Here is a 25,733-nt window from a genome sequence, read left to right on the forward strand (position 1 = left end):
TTAGGTAAAGTCGTTAATCACAGCAGCGAGTGAACCTTCTGAACCGACCTGTGAAACATCCATCGGGCTCACTAATTGACTGCCTGTTGTCTTGGAGCCATATTTAACTGCTCCATCTAGCGGTCTCTCGGCTGAACGTGACGTCGGAGCGCTGCTGCCTCTCTTCTCTCCCCCATTTATTAAATTATTTAATTTTTTTTGTCACCGTGAGAAATAAAGTGCCAGTGTAGGGCAGCAACATCAGTAGCGCTTTGAAACCGTGGCTGTTCGCCGCAGACGGAGCGCTCTCACTCACTGCGCCGATGAAAGTTGAGCGCAGCACGCTGATGACCTGCGAGCTTCCTCCGGGGAAACTGTGCATTTGACTGGCTTAACGAGCGCCTGTTCCCATCTCTACACTACACATCATTTGTTGCTGTCTTGAGCTCCGCTGTCCAGCAGGCTGAAGGCTGTGTGTTTGAACCCAGCGCACTCACGGATACGGACTCACTCCGAGGATCACAGGTGAATAAGGATGCATCAGTGTTCCTGTGTGGAGGTTTTTTCTTCTTCTTCTCTTATTTGCTTGTCTTAAATTGCTTGAACGCTCGGGCTTCAGATCAACTTAGTTGACTGTGAATAAGCTAATTTATGTTTTCTGCTCTAATGTTCTTTTGCATTTCCTTGATGTTCCCACTCTCTGTGTCACAGTAAAGCCACCGTGCATGCATTTAATTGCACCTATCACCTAATCCCATGCAAATTAGCTTGATTGGAGAAAACTAACGCAGATTGTCGCAACCTACTGTTGCACCTGTGGCTGTTATTGTAAGTTCATTATGTGTTTTTTTAAATATGTAATATAGGACTGAGGATTTTCTAAGAGAGGTTTCAGACTCTGCTCACACACTTAGGGGTGCACCATCCAGTCAGCACAGCCTTTACCAGCAGAGCCGAGCCGAGCAGGCAGCCGAAACCCACAATCCAATGTATTCATTATTTAATATATTCATAGTATCCAGAAAAGTAGGGGGTAGGGTCTCAGGATTCTATATGTTTTGTGATACTGTAGGCTTGTTGTTGTTATTATTATTATTTGGTAAATTCTGTTCTGATTTGTTCATTTTTTTATTGAAATGCTAGTTCCGTTTTGGGTGTGTTCCAGCTGCATACCCATCACTGTCATCATCATCATCATCATCATCATCATCATCATCATCATCATCACTTCTCTTTGTTCTTATTGAGAAACACACAAAAAACAGCTTTTTAAATTCTCTTTTCCTTAATATAGTTCCAGCCTCAGACTTTCCCTAGTTGGCTTTGTTGCAAGAGCAAACCACTTACCTTCTTGCACTGCATATAACCTTAAAGCCTGTATGACAGTTTTGCAAGGGCTGTTGGTTTGCATGTTTAGGCAAACTTTCTTCTGATTTGGGTCACTAGTAAGATTTACAGTCAGAGGACAAAATTCAATTAGACAGCCCTGCAGCAATCTTTACTCACTGGCAGATGGCTTTATGCTCTTGGATCCTGCCTTAGTGTCCCTTATTGCTCTAATTGGATTTCATCATTTCACACTGTTTATCTGTATGAAAATGAATTTTAAAACGCAGCATCATTAATTCAATACTCTCTCAGCCCTGTCAGATCCAAGCCCACAAGTCACCACCGCCTAAGCATTTCACATCTCATCCCCTGCGATGGGCTTTGTCATAAATTGAAGCAGACCTCAGAGTAAATTGTTATGTTGATGGCATGTTGGGTTGTTGGAGGAGTCTAACTAGGAGAATCTGTAATCTGTGTGCAATAAATGAAGTGCATGCAGTGGCGAGGGCATATTTGTCTGTCTGAGTTTATTCTAGCCCTGAGGAGATGGTTTTCCTCTCAATGACATCCACTTTGATTTTACATAGGGACATTCGCAGGAGTTGCATTCCCCAAGACAATGTGAATATGATGTTTGCTTATCTGGTAGTGCTGCTTGTCAGACATACGTTGTGTACTATACCAGCCTTACACAGAGAAGGAAACAAAAAAGGGTGCTGATACTGTAGTCTCGCCACTGCTGCATCCCTTTCCCATCGCTTTCTGTCACCGTGAAGCGTTTCACTGGGATCAGATTTGCAAATTGTCCTATTTATTCTTTTAAATACCACTCCTATTAATTAAGATTAAATGCTAATTAGAAACAAACAGCTTAGTTGGGGCGTAGAAAATTTCTGGAGATGAGCGAGCTGCCTCAGTACATTTGACCCTATTTATAGCATTATTGCGAGACTGAACAGCCATCAACCCCCCTAACTGAGTGACATCTAAGAAGAAAGTAATAGGGAGGTCAGCCTTTACACAACTCAAGCGCCACGGTTTGTGTTATTGAAACCTTGCCAGTTCAATTTATATGAATAATAGTATCGTATTTGTCAAGGTGGAGCTAAAAATTGCACTCAGATCTCAGGTTGTTGTGGCAGGACTTATCGTCCATATTCGCTCTGCTGTGTAATGAAAACGACAATAATTTATGAGTCATGAATCAATGCGATGGTGAGCTTCACTGAAGCGTGAAGCTGCAGCTAGGCTGAATCCCGTTTTGATTAATCATTGTTGCTGCACCTCAGTGGTCAAACCTACTATGTTCGGTTGCCTGAGATGTAAACAAAACTCTGGCCTTTGACAGAGGGGATTTATAACTTCAGCGACGATAATGACTGAACTGGTGCTGGTGCCAAACACCGAGGCTGGATGTTGAGTCCGTTCACTCCGGCGCAGGAAGCCACAGAAATATTTAAATGTCAGATGGAAGTGGAAGCATGGTCGGTCCTCAAAAGTAATAGCACGGGGACCGGCAGGAGTTAGATTTGCAATTTTAATGGTTGGAGCAGAATAACAAAATGAAATTGTATTATCAAGGGATAATTATAGTGCCATGCAGAAGGTTGGTCCACATTTCTGCAACAGTGAACAGTTAAGTGAGTAGAAAATGAAGTGAACTCCAAAAAGGGAAAAACTATTTCAACATTTGGAGATAGATTTGTCTGTCATTTCTATTGTGTAGAACTGCAGAGTGTGAAAACAGGAAAGGTGCGTGCCTCATTCACACAAGCACCTTTTCCCCCTATGCTGAAATGCTTTCTATCTAATATGTACACACATTGGCAATATAATGAATGCATTGGCAGCAACTAGGGGTTCAGTATCTTGCCCCCGAGTATACTTTGCCATGCAGACTTGAGGACCCAGGGCTTGAACCATCAACCTTTCAATTTAATAGTTCTGCCACATGAGCCACAGCTACTACCCCCAGTCTTTCCTAACCTTGGATTATCTTTTCCAAGGCTTTTTCACACTTGTCATAATGAAACACCATATTGGAAGTTTCAAAGTTTTATAAATACTCCGACTTCTTCTTCAGCTTGTGTCAAAAAATCCTGCACCCAAACAGCACTCTACCTACAAAGCAAGGGACTGCTATGAGGGGAAGACATTCAGGGAGCTCTTTGCTCAGTTCGTTAGGAAGATGAAAGCTAACGGGAGTGGTGGAGATCAAGTTGAGGTCTGGAAGACCAAGACAATGTTCAGAGACAGCCGCCACCTGGATTGCAAGAAAGGCAAAACACAGATGTGTTTGAGGTAGATTTCACAGAAAAAAAAAGAAGAATTCATGAAAAGAAGACTTCTTTAACTTCACAGAGGTGTATAGGTCGTGCTTTGGGCTTTTGTTGCAGCCAGCGGAATAGGGAGCATTTCACCGGCAGAGGGAAGAATCGATTCAATTAAATACCTGCAAACTCTAGAAGCATCACAGTTTGAGTCTGTAAAAAAAGATGAGAAGATGAGACGAGGCTGGCTTCTACATCGGGGCAATGATCCTGAACACACCTTAAAATTCAGAGTCAAATACGAAAAGAAACTAAAGGCTGTTTGTTTTTTTTCCCATGGCTCTGATAGTCTGTCGGCCTAAATACCATGAAAAATCTGTGGCCAAACCTCAAAAGAACACAGAAGTTGAAGCTTTTGCAAGAATATTTAACAAATTCAGAATAAATAAATAAATGACTCTTAACTTCTACAGCAAGTTGTGTTACTTGCCAAAAGATTAGCTATTAAGCACTGACCATGCCGGGTGCCCAGCAGGGTGCCCAGCTGTTTCCTCGTTTCTTGATTTTCTCACTCTAACTTTATTCCTAGTGGAAATTAGGACATCTTTTATTCATTTAACTGTACTAACAGAAATTTTCAAGAGGGCAAGCTTTTGCATGTCCCTGTAAAATTCCCTTCAGTTAGATAGACACAAATCCAAGGTTACATCCTCTGTGTATATGGTAATTGTTGCTAACTGCATGCAGAGAATTGAAGGATAGAGCTACATGAAGGCATATCAGCTGAAGTTTGGGGTGGACGAGGGGAAAACAATCTGTAACATACAGTAAGGCAATTCCCATTCTTTTAATATGGACATGCTGATATGCATCCATCTCTTACATCTTCTTATTACCCTGGAATTAAATTTTGGGCTAGCACTTAGTATCTATAAATTTGATCTAATTTATCCAGAGAAAATCACATTATTTAGTATTTTTCCCAGGAAAAATATAGGTGGAAAAAACAACAGGCTGCTTTCGAAGGCACAGTCGAAACAAATAGCGTAATAAATAATAAATTATAATAAAAACGCACAATATTTAATGGCAAGTTTCATGTACTGTGATGTAGCTATGATCAGTGAAAGTGCATTACAACAGGAGAACACTGTCAGTGCTTTTCTTCTTGACCTATGTATTGCCTGGTTACAGAATATTAATAATTGCATATGTTCTCCCTTAAATATGTTATTTGACCTTATTAAAAACCAATTTGCAGGAAAGTATTAAGGCAGAGCCCTTCCTCTGCTCTAAGCTGGGTATAATGAAGGTGACAAAACACAGGAATGTCCATAAAACAGTGTTGATATAGCAAGCAAGGAAATATTAAATAAGATATGAATATTTAATAGGTTACATCAGCCATGCAAACAGAAATAATTACATTTTATGTGCAGTGAAGTCATTTGCAGACAGTACATTAACCTACAAAGTGACATGAATAATGTTTGGGGATGGCTAAACCCATGAGACATCTAACTCCCTTAGACTTATATTAGCCAGTAAAACAAATCCAAAGACATTTATCTGGGATTTGGATGGTGTAGTGCAATATGAAATGTATTGACAAGACAGCCACATTTTTCTATAGTAGTGCATGATTTATAGCGCATGTGTTGCAGGAATTTAGAGACCCGAATCTGTTTTTATACTAATGAATGCGATGTTGTATTTCACGGGAAATCTGCTTCCTTTGCTGTCAGTTTCCAGCAGAGGTCTTCCTGCTGTTCAGCCTGTCAGGCCTGAGGTTTGAACCGACAACTTTCACATCGCTGTCTGAAAGCCGGCCGACCATAACCTGCTTTAAAGTCCCAGTCATTAAACTTTAATACAATATGACCACTCCAGAGACGTTTTAGTCTTATATTTGAGATATATATTGTATTCCCGGGGTGTGTGGTTTGTTCTCCTGGAGTCTGTTTGCATCATTATTTATTAATCAAAAATTGGACGACCGTCAGATCAAGTCTCAGCACAACAGCAAAGATAAGCTTCTGTTTTTTTATTGGCATTATTATGATGCATGTGTTAGTGTAACTGTTTTGGTCCAAGGCACTGTAATATAATACAAACTGCATGTCTGGGGATTTGAACTTTTCTCATACATATTTCTTGTTTAACTGACTTAAAAAAAAGTCTTTGCCTAGACCTTAATCTCATTTTAGCACCTTATGTCACTTAATAATTGCTTGCACCACTTCACTTGGCACAGTACAGAATCCTGCCACTTGCCAAAGCGATTTAAAAAAAAAAAGGGGGGGAAATGCGCATCCACTAGACTCTGTGTGGTTCAAAAAGTGACTGCTCTCCCATAAAAACAAAAATATATACACATAAACACACCTAATTTTCCATCAAGTGTTTGTTTTCCAGCGATAAGTATTTGCTGTTAATTGGAGAGTTGCTTTTCCACTTACAAAGCTGAATTTCCTTCTTTATTTTGCTCAGAAGTGGGTGTTCTGAAGTGTCACACGTGTGAATGAACTCACTGATACCAGCTTATATAATCTCTGGTATGCTTTTGATTGATGGCTGCAGCCGGTAGTTAGCATAAATCTGAGATGTGCTTTGAGGTCACACCTGTGCAGGGTTTGTGACCGAGCGCAAGAGCGCTGTTGTTACCTCGGCAGGCAAAAACACAGACTTGCTACATCACAATTAGGTCCCTAAAGAGACTATGGTTGCAGCGTGAAAGACACTAGGTGATTAATGCAAATAATTTATGTAATATTCAATGCTGTATTCTGCAGCGACATGTAGACTGACACTGTATTGTATGTTCATGTCACTTCTTAGTTGTGTTTTTTCTCTTCCTGCCAGAACGTCTTAGCGAGCACTGAAGATAGAGCAGTGAAGCAAAAAACCCAGAATTCTTTGCAGAGCTGTAGGCCAAAGATAAATCCATGACCTTTCAGCAAATAGCTTATATGCAACATTATAAATATAAAAAACGCTTGCCATCACTTGAACCTGAGGAGTGGTAATGAAGAAGTATCCACAAAGGCATCTTGAACAGTGAAAATATTTTCAGTGTTTTCAATCCAGTGTGTAAATCTTCCTGACATTTGGTACACATTATGCTGTGTGCTGGAGAATTAATTAGATAGACATTTGGAAAAGATGTGATCTGTATGAAAATGGCAAGATGGCATAAGGATAAGGCTAATGGATGTAGGCAACAACTTGATTTGCCGATGCTGGGAATCTGCATAATTTTGTAAAGAGTTTGTTGTCAAGAGATAAAAAAGATGCTACTGTTTCCTTTTCTTACCTTTAACAAATCCAATAAGAAAAATAAATAAATAAATAAAACCAGAACCAAAACCTGTCTGCGGCTTTTAGTAGCTATCCCATTGATTCCTGAAGTAATGAAATGGGTCTTAGATGTAATAGTTTTTATTTTATTTTATCAGGAGTATGTGTTTTCATAAAAACAGCAGGGAACTGTGGCTTGAAGTAGAAGTTATACAAAAGCAAGTAAATGGTACATTTGTTTAGGACTATTTTCAGCCATGGGTACACATGTAGTTCTGTAGTGAGCACTCACGTCACCAGTGTATATCATCTCTGTAAGTGGATAGTTAGCAACCCTTTGACTGTGTTGTATGTTGGAGGAAGAATGGAAAAGAGACTTAAGTGTGTTCAGTGCTTATTATTGTCTGAATAGGAAGAGAATAAATGTACTGGTTATGGCACCACAGAGAAGCCAGTGAGGATGGATCTTAAAGCTGGTCTGAAAAGCTTGAAATTAATAAGCACAAACTAAAACGATTGACGTTTTTTAGTTTGTGAGGATTTTTCATCTATCAACCAAGAAATGTCTTAAACCTTCATTCTTTCTAATGGCCAGCAGGGGGCGACTCCTGTAGTTACATAGTGTTGTATATTAGTCTGTGGGGAAATGGCTCATCTATGATCTTCAAAACGTTTTTAAACGTGTTTATGGTCTAAATATCTAACTTGAAGTGTTACTGGATGGAAAAAGATCAAAATCGTGTTTATGCTGATTACATTCAGTGGCATGTGCCAATATTTTTGTGACTCGTGGTCATGCACCTCTTGATTTTTGTAATCTGGTCCATTAACCCTAAAATGCAGCTGTGTTGAATGCACAAATGTACCATTGTATTGGTTTTTATGGCTGTTTTAATGGTATATCAGTACAGAATCTCAGAGATATATAGATATACTGAAGAAGATACTGCAACAATTTGAAAAGATGAGACTTTGTGGAAAACATTTAAAAAACAAAACCCAAACACTTTGCAATGTCTTTGCTTCCAGTTTTGACTTCTTCGCTTCCTATATCAGCGCTGATGTGGCGGCACTGTCTGAGTGGTGACCTCTATCGTACAGGAGAATAATGCACCTTAACAGCAAGCATAAATAGAAGTGACTGTGTGATGATGTAAAGCATGCAAAGCACAGTCGGCAGTCCAAAGATCTGCATGGGGTTAGGTTAATTGGTGATTCTAAATCGGTCATAGGTGTGAGCATGAACGATTGTCTCTCACTCTGTGTTGGCCCCGTGAGAGAGTAGCGACCTGCCCAGGCTGTGCCCGACCTTTTACCCTATGACAGCTGGGACAGGCTCCAGCCCCACTGTGATCCTAAACTGGCTAACCGGAAACGGATGGATGGGAAAGACATGATGTTTTTGTACATATTGGTCCCAATTAGAGTCATGTTGTGTCTGGTGTTAAAACACCAAGATGCTGACGGCTGAAAAGCACTCAGCTTGAGGCTTCACAGACGTCACAGTGGTTACGGTTGTCTTACATCTACAGCCTATTCACAGGACACAAACACAAACTGTTATTTCATGGCACTTAACCAAGTGCACCTTTTCGCATTGCGTGCCCGCTTAAAGGTTATAAAATGCACCGCATCTTCTTGTTACGCTGCACAGATGAAGTTTAGTAAGTCACAACGCTGACGTTTTCATTACAAATTTGCCACATTTATGCGAAGTGACAGTGAGAGTTACACAAACTCGAGCAACTTTTACGTAATGAGAAAAGAGAGAACGCCCGCGAGACACGACACCCACATGACTCATTATCAGCTTGTTCACACACCGTACCGACCGCGTTACCTTTGGAATTAACTTGTTGCCGGTTATCCGTGGGAGCTGTTGACAGTGAAGGGCAAATATAGATCTATTGGCATCCTCGTGTCCTTTAACATGATGTTATGGATGAGGTTCTGCTCCCGAATGCCAGCAAAGCCTGAGGGCCACCCAGAGCTCAGTCTGGATGGAGAGCACAACAGCAAAAACCAGCAGCGGTGTTAATGTGACAGCCAGTAGCAGCTGTTAAGGTGGAGAGGTGAGACTGAAAAAAGCCAAATGAGATCCTTTTTGCTAATGAGGCCTAGGCATTTCTCTCTCTCTCTCTCTCTCTCTTTCAGCTGCAACAGTGTTATCGGTATGCACCTCGTTCTGCTTCCTCTCAGTTCCACAACAGCTCCAAGGATTCAGCCTCAAACATAGCAATTCAGCTAAAACACTACTCAAATACCACTGGTATGCCAGCAGTCAATTCCAGCATTTTTTTTCCTTCAGAATGGAGCAGAATTAATGAATATCAAAATGCGTGGCTTAAAACATGCAGACTTTGTTTTCCTCGCAGTAGAATTAATGCGGCTGCTATCTCTGCTGTATGTGTTACCATTTCAGCTCTTCACCTGCTGTTTAGGGCTCCTAAACACTCTGTTGGAAATTAGTTGTGTTCATTGACGCTGACAAACCAATCAATATGGTGAACTATTTCTTAAACAAACGCGGACAGGTCTTAAGTTAATTGTCGAGTCAATCGATGAGGGGTAATCTCACCTTTTCTGTTTAACGAAATAGGCCGCGGATGTCAACTCTTAGACGAGCCCGTCAGACGGAGCTCGGCGTCGAGCTAAGCCGAGCATTTGGTGGGAGTAGGGAAATGAATGGAAGTAGGCCACTGAATGCAGCAAAGCATCGTAGCGGGCATTTGAATTTCAAGGCGGTGCGGTAAATCAAGTTAAGCAGGAGACAAAAACAAAAACATTGACTACAGCTTTTCAGAAATTTGCAGTGTGTGCAGCGTCAGCAGTTGATCCTGGGATTTTCCTTAACTTCAGCTGTTGTATATTGACTCCTGGCAGTGCTGAAAACTATAAGGAAAGAGATGTGCTTCTACTTCTGATTTAAAAACAAAAAACAGAGAGACAGAGCTTTAGAGGGAAACTTTTAATGCTCCTCTTTGCAAAAGCTGGCCACTGCAGTCAGCTCTAGCAAAGGAAATTTGTCTTTCCAGACTGATATTATGTTCTATTTTCAAATCAAATCTTCCCTTTGTACAGCTGACTGGGATTCATTTAAGAAAAAAAATCTAGACATTGATCCTGATTCGCCCTAAGAGCTTACGAGCTTACGAGATTCAAGTTGTTGGAGGTTTTTTTGACCATTTTTCTTTTACTTTATCACCGCTGAGCCCGATTGATGCAGGGAAGTGTTACAGTATGAAGCAGCATCGATTTCCTACAACGGCCCCATGAATGCTCCCTGTCCTGATGATCCAATTCACTGATCCTGCAGGCTTGCATCACACTCAGCGGGGTGTTCGACAGACATGATGAAGCAGTGCTCTGAAGTGAATTTCTTGCCCTGTTCTCGAGGCTAAATGAGACAAAAGCCACACCTTGGATAAAAAGTGACAAAATGCCGAGCACATAACCCCAGTTTCATTTTCTCTTTCCAGATGGACTGGCTCACACCTGAGATGTGAAGTGTGTTATGTGAGCCAAGGTGTTTTCCCACCTCGCTGGTGGTGGGGAGAGATGCTGCACTCCGTTGCCATGACAGCAGAAGTTCTCTTTGTTCTTGGGTTCCTGATGATGAGCGGCGCTCTGTGTAATCCTATCGCGACCTTACCGGTGAGCCAAGAGCGTCTGGAAAGGGTGTTGACCCAAGCTAGGGAGGACAAACATCAGGACAAGCAGACTGCAGAGGAGCCGCTGGGATACATGGCCCAGGAACAGCCGCAGGAAATCAATGCTGTAGGGCCCAACAGGACTGCCAGGTCAAACCTCAGCTCTCAGGCGCGAGGATCTAAAGGCGAGAATTCCCAGGAGCTGTGGAGCGAACAGGACAGCCTGAACCAAATAGACGAAGCTCCGACCAGTGACGTCACCCTCTCCCTGGACGCCATCGATGAGTACGCGTACCCAGACTACAGGGGGAAAGGCTGCATGGATGAGAGCGGCTTTGTTTTTGCCATCGGCGAGCAGTTCACCCCGGGCCCTTCAACGTGCCCTTGCCTCTGCACAGATGAAGGCCCTCTGTGCTCCAAGCCAGAATGTCCCAAGGTCCACCCTCGCTGCATCAAAGTGGACACTAGCCAGTGCTGCCCGCAGTGCAAGGAGAAAAAGAACTACTGTGAGTTTCGGGGCAAGATCTATGCTTCGCTAGAAGAGTTTAAGGTGAGCCCATTAACTGCATTCACTCATTTTTGACATGCTCCAACTTGAAAGAAGTGCTGACAGAACACTCCCTCGCCATGAGTGGAGTTTATCACAGGCACTACACAGGAGCTAGTTACCTCGCCTTGCAGCATGCAAGCAGGCAGGCAAATTTATAATGGCAAAGGTCAGCACTTGTCTTTTATTTCCCTTTTTTTCTCCTCTGCACAATGTTACTGGAGGCTGAATTTAGCAGTGCAGCTTCAGCAGAGTGTTTCCATATTTAGTTTGTTGATACACATGATAAAAGTTACAGTTATAGTAGTGTTACAACAGCACAGCGCAGCACACTGCTGCATGTGGGTGTTTGAGGAAGAAGAAATACACTGGTGAGATGGTTGTTTTATCTTCTGACACCACTTTGAAAGGTTCAGCTCAGGACTGCACCACAGTCTCAGCGTTAGGTCTCATTTATCAGCGCCTAATGCTCCTATTTATAATGGATAGTGTCTCACCAGGTGGTCTGGGCTAATATGGGATGTCTTCCTCTAACTCATGTTGTTGCTGACAGCTCTCTGCTGAGCCAAATCTACAGAAAGCCTCTACTGCCACTAGCCGCATACATCAGCCTTTCTGCTGTGTGAAGAGGGGGTGCTTTGAAACTAAGCAACAGGCAGGTTTTAATGCTTGATTGCTGCATTCTGGGGCATTGTGCTAAGTGCTACCTCACTCCATTTTCACAGTGGAGTGCCATGCGGAGGCGCAAGCCTCTGCAATCTACAGCAATGCTGGAATTAACCTTTGCTCTCTTGTTAAGACTACATGTATATGACTTTATACATGCAGCTGCTAAACTGAGCTTTGCATGGACACTGTAGGCTGCAGGCTAAATGTAATTCAAAGTGCGCTCTGCCTTTGTGCTACATTTGCTGTACTTTGAGATATACAGGAACGCTCGGATAACTCAGTAATTCCTGACTCTGATCACGCGGCGAGAAAATTGGAAGCATCTTCCTTCTTGTTTCCCATTCCTATTGATTTCTCCATATCCCCCTGATTCGATTGTGAAGTTCAATTCTCGACTCAGCCCTTTCTAAAATGAGGCATTCATTGGCAATGAAGTTGAGAAAGATGGGGCTTCCCTATAGATGTGGCTTTGTGACACTGAGTGCACACAGTCTTTAAAGGAGGCAGACAGGCAGGCGTGTTTTGTGTGTGCAGGTTGTGTGTGTTTGAGAGACAGAGAGAGCTGCAGAAAGGCAGACAATTGGCTAAACAGACATGAAATAAATGAATCTTAGACAAAGATGGCAAGAAATCAATTAATATGGGAGGAGTTTATGTCACCTGTGTTTACTTGTGCATGTGATGAACTGTTTGTAAGAGCGTTAATTGATGTTTTTTTTCTCTGCTATCAGGTGTCTCCGTGTGAGAAGTGCAGGTGTGAGCCGAGCGGAGAGGTGCTGTGCTCTGTGGCAGCCTGCCCACAGACGGAGTGCGTGGACCCGGAGTACGAGCCGGATCAGTGCTGTCCCATCTGCAAGGGTGGTGAGTGGAGATGATGATTTCTTTCAACAAGCCAGTTCATTCCAGTGCAGTTGGTATCCCAGTGGCATTGGCATGAAAGCCCCACTAGTGCCAGTTTTTGCTCAAGGGCACCACAACAGGAGTAGCGAGGTAGCAAAGCATCATTTCGCTGACGCAAAGCAGGCAGCATGCTGCACTGCAGTGTGTGCAGTATCTTGCCACATCGGATCAAATCTGTTTAAATGAAGTCACGGCAAAAAAATATGGCTAATTAGCTCTGAGTCGTGGCCTGTTTTTGTGTAAATATTACTTTTTTCTCTGCGTCATTCTTAATGTCATTTCGAGAGTCGTTTGATTGATTCTGTAGCATATGTTCCAAATCCGTCTACTGTCTGGTACTGAGATTTGAGATACGCTTGCATTTTTTGCTGCTTCTGCTGCTGTTGGGGGGGCGGGGGGTGGAGTTTATGATCCCGTTGGTTTGAGAGCTTCGGCCTGCCTGAGAAGAAGGAATTCTGCAGCTCAGAGTCGATTATATGAAGTTGTTTCCGATGATTCCAGACAGCATGTCCTAGATTATGCCCCCTTGTTTTCTTGGCGTGACTCTAATGCAACATGGCAATGTCAGCAACATTGCTTCCTTCAGCAAAAAGAATGATGACTTGCGATATGTATCTCTGACTTGGAATCTTAAAGCGGCGCAGGCTGTCTGCTATAAACAAGAGCAAACAATCTGCATGTGGAAAACAGAACCCGCTGCATGTGAAAGTGCTTCGTCTGTATGAACCGCTTACAAGGTGACAAGCGCTGCTGGTAGTGTCTCTTTTTTTTTCCGGGTAAAACTGCAAGTGAGATATTTTGATTTTCCGGGCGTCTGTTGGAACTTTTTACACATTAAATGCCAAATGGGAAAATTAGAAGTCGATTTGAAACAGATGATCAGACGATGATGAATGAATTTGGCTTAAATGAACAAAACACACACACGCACAAAAACACCTCTTCTTCAGCATATGTCTGCCATCGGTTCATTATCATTGCACCCAGAATATCACATTAGTATTAGTCATGTATCATTTTAAACTCTGGAAGTATTATAGACATTAGAATTTGCATGTAATGAATGTTCATGACTAGTCATCAATCAGAGATCGTCCCGCTCAAATGAGAAGCCTGTCTCACAACCTTCCAGTGGTAGCAAGTTGAAAAAGATTGGTAGTCATAGAGCGTCGCTCGCTTTATTAATATTTGGCTGCTGTAATCTTGGGGAGTACATGTTGGTCCTTTGTTCTTCCATATTTATTTATTTATTTATTTATTTTTGCTGTACACCCACATTTTATATATATGCACATATTGATCATGCTGAGAGTGCTTTTTGGGCAGTTTTGGGCAGTGCTCCATAATTTCCCCCCTGTGAAATGCCCAGTGGATTAGCTGGGCCACATTTGTAGGCACGGCAGTCCAGGAGACGAATGTAGATCCCGTACAGTATGCACAGAGATGTGGCAGATTGAAGAGAGCGGGCATTTGTATTCTCAAGTATCCCCAAATCCACGTGCTCGTTCACCCGATAAGGATTTTCAGTTTTAGGTTGACGTCAGTCCCTATTACCATAAGATTACCACACATTACCTTTCAATGAATGCGGCTTGCTATGCAAGGGATGACACGTTATCTGGCCACAGCTAATACCGTCGCGAGGAATACTGTAGCCCATGGGGATTGTGTGGTTAAAAGTGTTAACTACTCAGCCTGCAAAAACAGTAGGGCACGTCTTCTGTGGCGTTGTTAGAGCTTCCTAAATTGATGACCCTAATAACATCATCAAGTTAATCTCAGCTTGAGCTGGGAGATTTTATATTTTAGCCAACTGACACCCTCTAGAGCTGAAAAATGAAGCCAGTGTAGAAGTTTCGCTCTTTGTCAGGGGCAAGGCTGATGCTGTTTGCTCAATGCAGCCATTGCCGGAAATTATAGAGGGTACAAGAAGGACTGGGAATCCTTTTTTATGGGGGAAAACAAACTTGTCCTGCTCAATACATCATTGTCAATATTGAATAACAAAATGCAATAAAAGTGCTAATAATAGAGGTGATATAACAGGTTTTTTTTAATGGCTGCCCGTTGTTTCCTGATGTGAGATAATTTTTTCTTCTACCCAACAATGAAATAAAACATATTTATGATTGTAACCAGACTGCATCTGGTTTGCAGTTGTGCTCTTTTCTTATGGACAGCTGCATCTCCTCATGCATGTTTATGGAGGCAGGAGGTCTGCTCACAGTTATTTGCATATTGTGATTTATGTCTTGTTCGTAACCCCGTGACACACCATTTTAAAAAGTCCAGGAAACACCCATGCTCCTTAAAGTTAATGCTATCAGCTCAAATGTCTAACTTTGATAGTTATATATGTTTAAAGGCGTGACTGATTTGAGTGGCACGTGTGCGTGGGTCCGCTAGACATCACCTCGGCTAATTGGAGGCACTCTACTGGACCTCTTGATCTGTAATTATCTGACAAATAATACGGCTTGTTGTGTGGTTAATTATACCAACAGACCGTCCAAGATGTCTGTGCTCCAGTTTTTTTGGTTTGTTTTTTTGACTGTGATTCTGTACTGATGTATTTCACATGTACAATTATGCATGCAGCTTGCAAACCAAGCTAAATGGTGTTAAAGAACACCTTTTTCACTTATAACTTCCAAAAGAAAGTGATATCTTTGAAACACTAGTCTAATCTGCAAACAGTGATTGATTGGCAGCTAAGTGCATCTTTTATGTGTAGTCTGTTGCCCTTTAACTTGGGGAAAATTTGTTTTTTTTTAACCATATTTAAGCGTTTTCCAGTGGGGGAGTACCTGCTGGTTCTGGAAGCATTATTTCTCCACTCTTAAAAACGTTAATGAAGCCCTCGGTGTGCTTCCACAGAGAAACACAGGAGCCTGCTGCTTGATTTAACATTACAATTATTTGTGTGCTCAGCTGGAAATCTGGTTACACTTGTGCACCATATATTCTGAATTACACCCAAATTGGCCAAAAGTTCAGAGCAATCTGTTTTTACCAAACACTGTTATGTTTAGCTCTGACGATGATGATGCTCAATTTTCAGCTTAGTGACAGGATTTTTCGTCTCGAAATGCGACCAGTGATTTCTCCCACCAGTCGTTTTACGATCAAAGGTCGTTGCTTTTGTACCGATGATTCAGTGATTCATTCATCATGAATGTCCAAACCATTTGTCGGCTGCGTAAAGCCACTCGTTATGTTGTTTAACTAGAAACTGAATTGAATCTGCGAAGAAACATGAGAACCCAAAATTGCTTCCTCCACTTGTGGGCGCAATGAGACTCTGCTCAGTTCCATTATGGAAATCTGGACTTTCCTGTCTGTGTTCCTTAATATAGTGAAGTGAAGGACTAAATGACCAGAGTGCTCTTTTAAACTTGTCTCAAATACTTGTTTCCATGCATATACCTTTATGACATTTAGCTAAAAGTAGAAGCCTCGTCATCGTCATGCAGCGTCTGTCAGCCTGCTCTCAAACTCCTTTAGGGAGCATAATCTACAGGAGCACAGTGATATTTATGAGAATACAGAAATAGGCTTTGGCAACATTTACGCCTCATTTGTGCAGCAGTCGGGCTGCTGTGCTTTTTTTGTTTTTAACTCTAGCAGGTACACTTTTTATGTATTTTTAGGATCGTGCCAATAATTTACACTTCCTTCCTCACTTTTGCTCTGCCTCCTGCTGGTGTTTTCGCATGTTCACGATAGCTGTGAACATTAGAGCCCAAAGTGTTAATTGACACAGAATCGAGAGTCTGGTATCAGTGTGTGTTTAACAACTTCTTATTGGACGGGGAATCATTTTTGGCTCGTGATTTTGCGACCACGGCTGACGGGGTTGCGGCTGTGCAAACAGGAGGCGTGAGCACTCGACAAACAAACACCAGATATCTTTTGTGAAAGTCTGACTCTGCGCGCTACGCCATCCGCTCCCAGAAAATTAAGATCTCTGTCAGGAACTAATACAAAAATACCCCCAAAAGATGCATCTCTTTGTGGACTTAATTGGACTTGACAACAAAGAACAATAAAAATGTGAAAAATTAACTGGGGGACATCTTATTAAATAATTGGAGGCTATACTAATTAGATGTAAACAGAAGTAAATGAGACATCACTCCAAATGACACCACTGATCTTCCCTTCAGCTCCTCTCAATATCAAAACGATTATCCATCGGATTTCACTTTGTCTTTTATTCATGATGCTTCTTAGCCAGGTATTGCAGGCGCCATCATTTAGATGACGAGGATCATCGATTGTCAGCTCCCATCTTGTCGCTGTTGATCATGCAGCACTCGATATGAGACAGCGCCGAAGAGGTGGCTCCGTGATAAAATACAGATGATGTAAAAAGGAAGAAAAAAAAAAGAAGGGGGCGGCGGGGGGGGGGATGGTAGAGGTCGTCGACGGAGAGTTCCTCCTCTGGTTCTGTTGTTTGTCTTGTCTACAGATGTTGTTTGAGTTGTGGGCAGATGTTAAGACCTCCCAGGTTCCGCGGTGCATCCGATGTGTCACATCAAAGCTCGGGCTCATTAATGAGAAAGAATTAAACACTCACCCAGATGACACCAAACGGGGAAGGAGGCTGGTAGTGTGCACAGGAAAGTTTTTTTGTTTTTTTTTAAAAAAAGCACCGAAGAGAAGTGAAAATGAAAGAAAGATTAAAATCTGTAGAGATAAAAACACCCTCAGATGTGGTTTCTCGTTCAACAAGTAATCCCTCCTGTCTTTTACCTTCATTCCCCAGCAAACAGCCACTTCGCCTCTTTACCATTTTCCTCACTATTGATAAAAATACAACGAGGTATTTCAATGTTTGATAAGTTCATCAATTATGCACAGGCATTATCTTGGCCTTTTCAGGCATGCAAAATCAATGCTTATGGCAGAGCACCCTGCCTCAGATGTGTTATTCACCCTGTACGCTAGGAGACACTCGGGGAAGAGCCAGGGGAGGAAGATGAAAGTAAGAGGTATCACTAACATCCACCCCAGACATTTGTTCATGAATATCAAAGAACAGCTGTGAATGGGGGCAGGTTCTCATCATTTTTCACTCATTATCTTAAAGCAGTGGAACATATTGCAATTAAATGGTCTCATAGCCCTCAAAAGTTTGTGACCATCATTCGCTCTATGCCATAAAGTTTAATTAAACAGCATCGATTCATGCAAAGAACATCTAGTCAATGCGAGCTGAAGGGGGAAAACATGTTTTCTATACTCTAAGCTGGAGTCTGTCTTTTTTCTCCCTTTTTTAGTTTTTTTCCTCCTGCCAATATGTTTTGACGTGTTGCTTTCCTTTTCTTGGACATATTGGTAAAGACGTGGCGCTTTCCGTTCTTGCAGATTCAGATTTCTCTCACTGCATCTGCTTTTGAAGAACGCTTAGAGGAAAAAAAAAATCAATGCAGGAGAAGTCGCTCTCATCTGCACCTCAGCCGTGGCTCCCCTCCCTCTTGTCCTTTGCTCTTGCAGGGTATTGCCTTGGCAACGCACGAGGAAACAAGTGGTGCTCTCCAAGACTCAGACATTAGGGTCAACACTAATCTGGAAGGGGGGTGTGATAAACAGTATGAACCGGAGCCAAAATCACTTCAAATAGAGCAGCACGAGACACGGTAGCCTGGTTGCCAAGAGGGATACGGGCTCATTTAAACTAAGAAAGGCATGATTCATAGACGGGCCTTTTAAAAAAACAGACATCAAAAAACACATGAGTCAAAAGGGAAATTGTTTGTATGGATATAAAATGGTCTGGTTTGTCCATTTAAAGCATCCCCCATTTCACCCTGATGCCACAGATAGGGACCAGTGCAGCTGACAGAGCTAGTTTCAGTCAATGAATGCAAAAATAATGCTGCTTCATTACTGACTGTTTGCTAAGCCCCTTAGGCTAATGTTGGTACACTTATCAAACACTTCTCACACCATAATGTAGCTTACAGTAATAACTGTGACTAATTTATCATTGAAATTCCAGTAGCATTTCAGCATGTACAGCGATGGATTTCTCGCGGAAGAAAGTAAAAGCAGGCTCTTGGAGAAAGCTACTGTAAGTGTATGAAATATGCACACACATCATATGAGGGTAAAAAAAAATAAGTGAGGCTGAAACTGTTCATCCAAGATTTTTTTTTTATTTTGAAAAAAGGGAAAAGTAAATTAAACCGTAATGAGAAACTTATCGGTCGATGTTTCCTTTTTTCTGTTACATGAGAAAGAATTTAAAAAATGTGGAATACCTGATGAGTTGGAGTATCTAACACCAATCTAGCTGCACTTGCTGGAGTGTGAACTTTCCCAAACCGAATGACGAGCATGAGAACATTATTCTAATTTCACACATTGGCTCCCACGCTGTGGCTGTTCCAGATAATTTTCTAACGTAACCTGTAACCTCACATGATAATAAAGCTAATGGCATACTCCTCACGTTTGGAAAGGACACAAGACTACTACCGATACCAGTCTAACATACACACTAACGCTTATGTTTTTAGTCTTGGCAAGGCTACTTGGAAGGTAGCAGTGACCTCTGAGTTTTACCCTACAGAGTGTGGCATTTATTAGAGCCTCGTATGTGCAGAGGAATCCAAAGCTTTCCTTATTACACGACAAACAAAATGACATCCAGCAACAGACTTTATGGGTAGTATTTGTTGTTATAAATAATGTCATGAGGAAATCAAGATTAATGCATGCACTGGTTTAATTTTTTAGGCAAACGTGGAATTACATGCAGGGCATTTTGCATCTGCTCTAATAAGCTAATCAATTCACAAAAGGTTTAGTTTTTTCTTTCCCCCCCTTTTTGTTTAATTTTTTTTGCTGGACCACAACATTTTTATTATTTAAAGGCCATTTTCTTTCCCATTACTGGACTTTGAGTTATTACAATAGTGAAAGGTCGCAATAATGACGATAATAGTTAGTCGCATTATAGTACTACTGGGTCACTGAATGCTTTTCAGCTTTGGTCTGCTTGTTAAGTGTTATTTTCTACATTTTCTCCTGAATAAAAGTCCATTTTAATGTGACTTGAAAATACATTCTCAGTACAGGAAAAAACCCCATAGAGGAACAAAATGATACAAAAACATGTTCTAGGCCTGATGCCAGACCTTTAAACACGCTGTTTTTTTTTTAAAGGATTATGTAAATGAAGGTCTTGCAGCAAAGACTGTCACCTGGACACTGCTGTGATGGCTCTCGAGGCTCCTTTCTTTAAAGGACATTGGTCACGACAGTCGAGCTGCTCGAGTGCAGCTGCATAGCTTGGCTGCAAAGATCATCTGTGCGCGTACGCGAACCTTCACGCAAGGTGCCACTCCCACAAAACCAAAGAGTCAGCGGCTCTCTAAGCGAGGCGGTTACTTAGAAAACCAGTCTCACCGAGCATCTCTGAAAGAAATTATTCATATTGTTGTGAAATCCCTGCAAAGTCCCCCCTCTTTCTGCCCTTACAAAGCAGCCTCGTTTTTATTCTGCATTTATAATGCAAATGTACCCAAGAAATGCATTAAGATGAGTGATTTCGGCTATTCTTCTCTTTCCATTACCTTATAATGCGGCTGTTTTTAACATGTCAGAATTAAGGGGTGCGATCATCAGGATGTGTCCTCGTTTCTCCATCCATTATCTGGCGCAGTTACAGAGCCAAAAGCCACAGGTGCTAATGGCTATCTCTTTCACATGCTTCCCATGCCAACTTCTAACACGCTGCACTGACAGTTTGGGTCCAACTGTTCATGCACATGCACAGTCCATTTGTCTCTGCCTCTTCGGGTGTTTTTCAAAAGCTCTCGTGAAGCCTGATGTGCCCATAAAACCCTTTTTTTTTGCCACAGTGAGTGACGGAGAGATGGGGATATATTATATTATATTAATGAAACAATGACAAAAAGGTGGTGTGATATGAATGGCAGAATAATAGGGTGAGAGGAATGAGTAAGCACAGCAGGGCTAAATCCATGCATTAATTAACACAAATGAGTGTCATGCAACTGTCAATGACGGGCTTTAATCCCGGCTCCACGAAGGAAGTGCTTTTGATTAATGCCGCGAAGTGGGAGATTATTTTTCGCATTTTCCCCCCTCTCTCCTAGTACACCCTTGACATATGCATCCCCTTACTGGAGACTCAGTGCTTTAAATGCTACTAATGATGATGAATCAGTAGCGACAGCAGCCCGGGCCACAGGATGAGTTGTTATTCAGATAGCGTGCGCGCACGCGCGTTCATGTACAGACTTATAAACGTGTTGGGGTTGACATTTTGACAGGCCTCGGCAAACTGTTCACATTGATTGATGCGCAGGCTCGCTCCTTCTGGGCGCTGCGTCCAATCAAACGCGGTGGCTGCAGCTGAAAGACTCCCCATTTATCAGCATCTTAATTATACAACAGAGTGGCTCAAGACCTTGTTAGTGTAAGGGAAATAGCCATTGTTATGCTACACCTGTTGTTGTGGAAGCAATTCCCGCAGTGTTTATATTTTGCCGTGCGGCTGGAGAGATAATGGATGATTTATGAGCACTTTTTCTGCAGCCACTAGTCGAGGACGCGGGCACATTCACTAGACAAAAACATTCCCATTACACTTTAGGACCAAAAGAAGGTAATTCTGTCCGATAGGAGGAGGACACTTGTGTTTTTGTATTGTAAGCATGGCAAGTAGATTTCTTTGTACACTCCAGTGTTGCCAGATGGGAAGAAGCACCAAAATGAGTTGGACTACAGCTTTTATTTCCTCTGTCGACTCTCTCGGCTAGTTGTTCAGGTCTTAACAACCACTACCTAACATCAAAATTTCCATTAGCGAGAGCCAATTTCCTGCAAAATAGTTAAAAAAAAGAAGAAAAAAAAGATGCAGTCCCTTGGGGTGCACTTCAAAAACCATATTAAACCACTGTGTAACAGTGCTTAATTTGTTTTTATGCACAATTCACAGTCCAGCCTTGAAGTTGCAGAGGAGAGCAGCTGCCTTCAGCCAGACATATGCTTTACAGTGCTTGTGGTTTAGCCAATCTAAGGAGCGTGGAAAGAAATGTAATTGAATACCTCTCATGTGCAAACCATACAAAAATAAAAGACAGGATTCAGTTGAATGCCTTAATTTCAGAATATGACAGTGGATGAGATAATCGTTTGATTCAGGTTGTTGAGAATTCAGTGTAATCTTTATCCTGATGGGAGCTGGGTCTGAATCAAAGGGCTGTTCTGCTTAAACCATAAGTGGTCAATCAGTAGTCTGAAGAACATTGTAATGATTTCCCAGGAATGTGTATTTTAAGTGGATTCAAAGCCGGTTGATGATAGATGGCAGAGTGGAAGCTGCATAAATTCCACCTTTAAGAGAAGCGCAAGCCTGAGATCATAAAGGTAAATGTGAAAAGCCTTTCATTTCCTTGCCATCAGAAACGACTCTAGAAAGGGTGTTAGCAAATTCTTGATGCTTCTGTAGCCATTATTTTTTTCCGGGCCTCTTATATTCCCATAACAGAACACTATTTTGGGAAACAGTCAATGAAAAGCCCAGACGAGAGAGCCCATTTTCCACTGAGAGAAATGAACTGACGAGCAGCAAATTCATTCTTTTCTTTGACTGACTGCTTTCAGCTTCTCCTGGATGTCACAAAACTGTCTTAAAGCAAAATAAAAAAACAAAAACAAAAAAAAAAACAACCCAAAAAACCAAAAGACAACCAACTGCACTGAACTCCATCTGGTCAATGCAACAGATATAACATCTAAAATTAGCAGTTTAACAATAACTGAAGTCCTGCCCCACTTTCAAACTGGCATGTGTCCCACTGGCCTTCATTGCACAATGTACTTTTGCACAAAAGGTTTTCTGTCACCAGCCTTTGTGAAAAGCTGAATTATATGGCCAAACAATTCTGCCAGTCCTCCTTTATGACTAATTTATATTTATTCCCATCCAAATAATTATTTGTACATGATACTGAAACTTTGCCCTCCATAATAGCAACCTACTTCAGCTTGAATTGCACACTGCATTAGAAACATTAGAAAACAATTAAAAAATATGAATGTTAAATGTATAAAATGCATTCAGATTGCATCAGCAAGAGTGACAGTATATCTGATGTATTGTAGAATAGCACCAGCTAAACCACAGTGGAAATAGAGCTGTTGCTCTGTCCTGAGTGGAACTCTGTGTTCTGTGTACTGGAAATAGCCGGGGTTAAATCAGTGCAATTGTTAAGCATGCACATTTGGCAGCGTCAGAATGCAGAGAACAAACTCCGGTGCTGTTGGTGGTTGATGCAGTCAGTGTATGGGATAATTGGTTGGTTGTAGCTGACTAGCTAACTGATGCATAGGTCTGGACTGCATCAGAGCACTGACTGTCTGGCATTAGGCTGTGTCCTCTCTAGTCTTTAGCCATTAACATTATGTTTTCATAATCCCCCTTACCAAAAACACTCAATGCTGGCATTAGCAAAAATATACTCTAAAACATACTCTCCTTTCAGTTCTTCAATGCAAATAATTCATCCGCCAATGAACAACTCAATGCATTAAGGCATATAGACATGGTCAAGACATCCTGCTGAGTGGCAAAGTCATGGTTGTTGGTGCCAGGTGGCCTGATGTAAGTATTTCACAAAGTGCTGATCTGCTGGGATTTTCCCATCTCAGCCATCTCTATGGTTTTCAGAGAATGCCCAGAGAAGAGACAATACACAGCGAGCTGCAGTTCTCTGGTTGAAATCGACTTTTTGGTGCCAGAGGACAATGGTCAGATGCTTCGAGCTGATAGGAAGACAACAGTGAGTCAAACAACCGCTTGTTACAACTGTAGTATGCAGAAGAACATCTCTGAACAGACAGCACATCAAAGTTTGTGGCTGATGGGCTACAGCAGCAAAGGTCCAGCCTGGTGGTGATGGTGGTGGTAATGGTGTCAGGGATATTTTCTTGGCTCACTTTGAGCATCATTTTAAGACATCGTCCTTCCTGAGTATTGTTGCTGACCCTATCCATCTCTTTACTTCACCACTGTCCATCTTCCGATAGCTCCTTCTGGCAGGACAAAGCTCAAATAATCTCAAACTGGTTTGTTTAACATCACAAATGAGTTCACTGTACTCAAATGGCCTCCACGGGCAGAGCACCTTGGGGATGTGGTAGAAAACGAGGTTCACGTTATGGATCTACAGCAACCGTGTGATGCTGTCATGTCAGCACTGAGCAAAATATCGGGGAAATTTTTGAATGTAGGGTTTTACATAAAGTAAATGTTCCCAGACGTGAGTGAAAACAATGAAAGTATCTTCATGTTGATGCTTAATGTCACTCACCAGATTCAGGAATTGAAATGAACTGGAGGTCAAGCACCAGTTTACCATCCTATTTCATAAATAGGCCGGCTGACACAGGTGTCTGCGAATTTGAGGAATTTATAACTGATTGAGATCCACTGAGAAGCACAAAAGAACATGGCTTTCAGTCGTGTTCGGTCTTTGAACTGCGTGTTCCCCTCACACCGAGCAGAGCCCTTGGCCGCTCAAAAGGCAAAAAAGAACCGACAAGTGCAACCTTAAAATGACTTCTGCACGTACATGAAAGGAATTTTCAGAATTTTAACAATAAATCAATCCCCTTGACTATCATCAAGTTTGTATTCGTTTAATCTGACCACAGCACAGGTCCCACAGCATTGTAAATCAAAGGAACAAAGCAAATCACGCATTTTTCAGGGCTCTCAGTGTGAGTCTGACCTCGATAATGTGACACTGTGCCAACAACACAAAAAGAAACATATTAAAAATGGATGAGCTAAATTTGAAATTCCACTGTGAAAGATTTGAAAAAGCCCTGTTGTCTGTCGTGCCCTGTTTTCCTCTTTATTTATTTCTTTTATGTCTGTACCACCTACAGGGCCAAACTGCTACGCGGACACGGCGGTGATACCGGCTGGCCGAGAGGTGAAGATCGATGAGTGCACAATCTGCTACTGCACATACGAGGAAGGCACGTGGCAGATTGAGCGTCAAGCCACCTGCAGTAAGAACGAGTGCCAGCGGAGCTAGAGACTGGCACGGCGACGAGAGAGGGACATTGGCACGCAACACCAGTGCCGAGCCTCATGCACACTCTCAGCCTTTCACCCAGTCTACCGGGCATCAGGGTCGGACAGCACCCCTCAAGCATTTCAGCATTAATACTGTAGTCATTACTGAAACGATGCTTTTATGAAAGTTTATAATCCACACACAGAATATCTATTTATCTATGTATTAAATTATTTATGAATATATATATGAAATATAGGAGTCATTAATGCTGAAACAGTGGAAGACTATTTTTTATAGTATCTGTATTTTATTAAGCAATGTATTGGACCAGAGGTCAATAAAACAACAGAATGTATAGAACACACACAGCTGTCTTTGGAGGTGCAAGCCTCAACGTCTCTTAACCCGCGGTGTCATCCGACAAATCTCGACACCCGTCCCTCTACCACCAAAGTGCAGACTAGACTGTGCGCGATTCATTTTGCAGTGCTAGGGTGCAGACTTGCTGTGCAGGACAGCGCAGTGCAGAGTTACAGGCGAACAACAACGAAGAAAGACGAGTAAATTCACGAGGACTCGACTGTTTCCTGATTTCTTTTATCCTTTTTTTCTGGATGTTCAAATGTGCTTTGATTTGAAAGTGCTTTTTTTGTATTTCTCTCGGTACAGTGTGTTCATGTTTCAAATAAATGCCATTCTGTGCTCTGTAAATGCTCCGACGATACCTGTTTTTTTTATAGCTGTGAGTTTTTATGTTGATGGTGATTTGCATTTACAGACTTGCTACCTGGAAAAAACAAAAAGCTCGCAGTTTCACTTGAATCAACAAATGATTGTCGATGGTTTGTTGTTTGGAATAAATGATCAGAGTATCAGAGGAGCCTTTGAAAGTGACAAATCTTCCCTTTTTAGATGGGAACGTTTTTCGGTTTTGAAGTTCCTGGATGATATCTCTGTGAAAGCTACAGGTAAATATTTAATAAGTTGTCAAAGAGGATATTAAGTTCCTCAGTAATGCAGGGCT

General features: G+C 41.9%; 1 protein-coding gene and 1 long non-coding RNA gene across 3 annotated transcripts in view; one reads left to right on the top strand and one right to left on the bottom strand.

Moving 5' to 3' along the window:
* LOC143421820 (uncharacterized) overlaps positions 1–25,733 on the bottom strand; it is a 65,571-nt gene that overhangs the window by 2,188 nt on the left and 37,650 nt on the right. The window lies entirely within an intron of this gene.
* On the top strand, positions 91–25,409 carry vwc2 (von Willebrand factor C domain containing 2). Of its 2 annotated transcripts, XM_076891903.1 has the most exons (5): positions 8,728–8,947; positions 10,355–11,075; positions 12,473–12,602; positions 23,350–23,461; positions 24,573–24,722. In XM_076891903.1, the coding sequence occupies exons 2-5, from the start codon at positions 10,434–10,436 to the stop codon at positions 24,631–24,633; spliced, it is 945 nt and encodes a 314-aa protein (XP_076748018.1). In that variant the 5' UTR covers positions 8,728–8,947; positions 10,355–10,433; the 3' UTR covers positions 24,634–24,722. The 2 variants fall into 2 exon arrangements, with proteins under 2 accessions (XP_004554566.1, XP_076748018.1); XM_004554509.4 differs by lacking the exons at positions 8,728–8,947; positions 23,350–23,461 and adding an exon at positions 91–504 and having other exon boundaries at positions 24,573–25,409.

Source organism: Maylandia zebra, linkage group LG13 (genome assembly GCF_041146795.1).
Source record: "Maylandia zebra isolate NMK-2024a linkage group LG13, Mzebra_GT3a, whole genome shotgun sequence".
NCBI classification, from domain to species: Eukaryota; Metazoa; Chordata; class Actinopteri; order Cichliformes; family Cichlidae; genus Maylandia; species Maylandia zebra.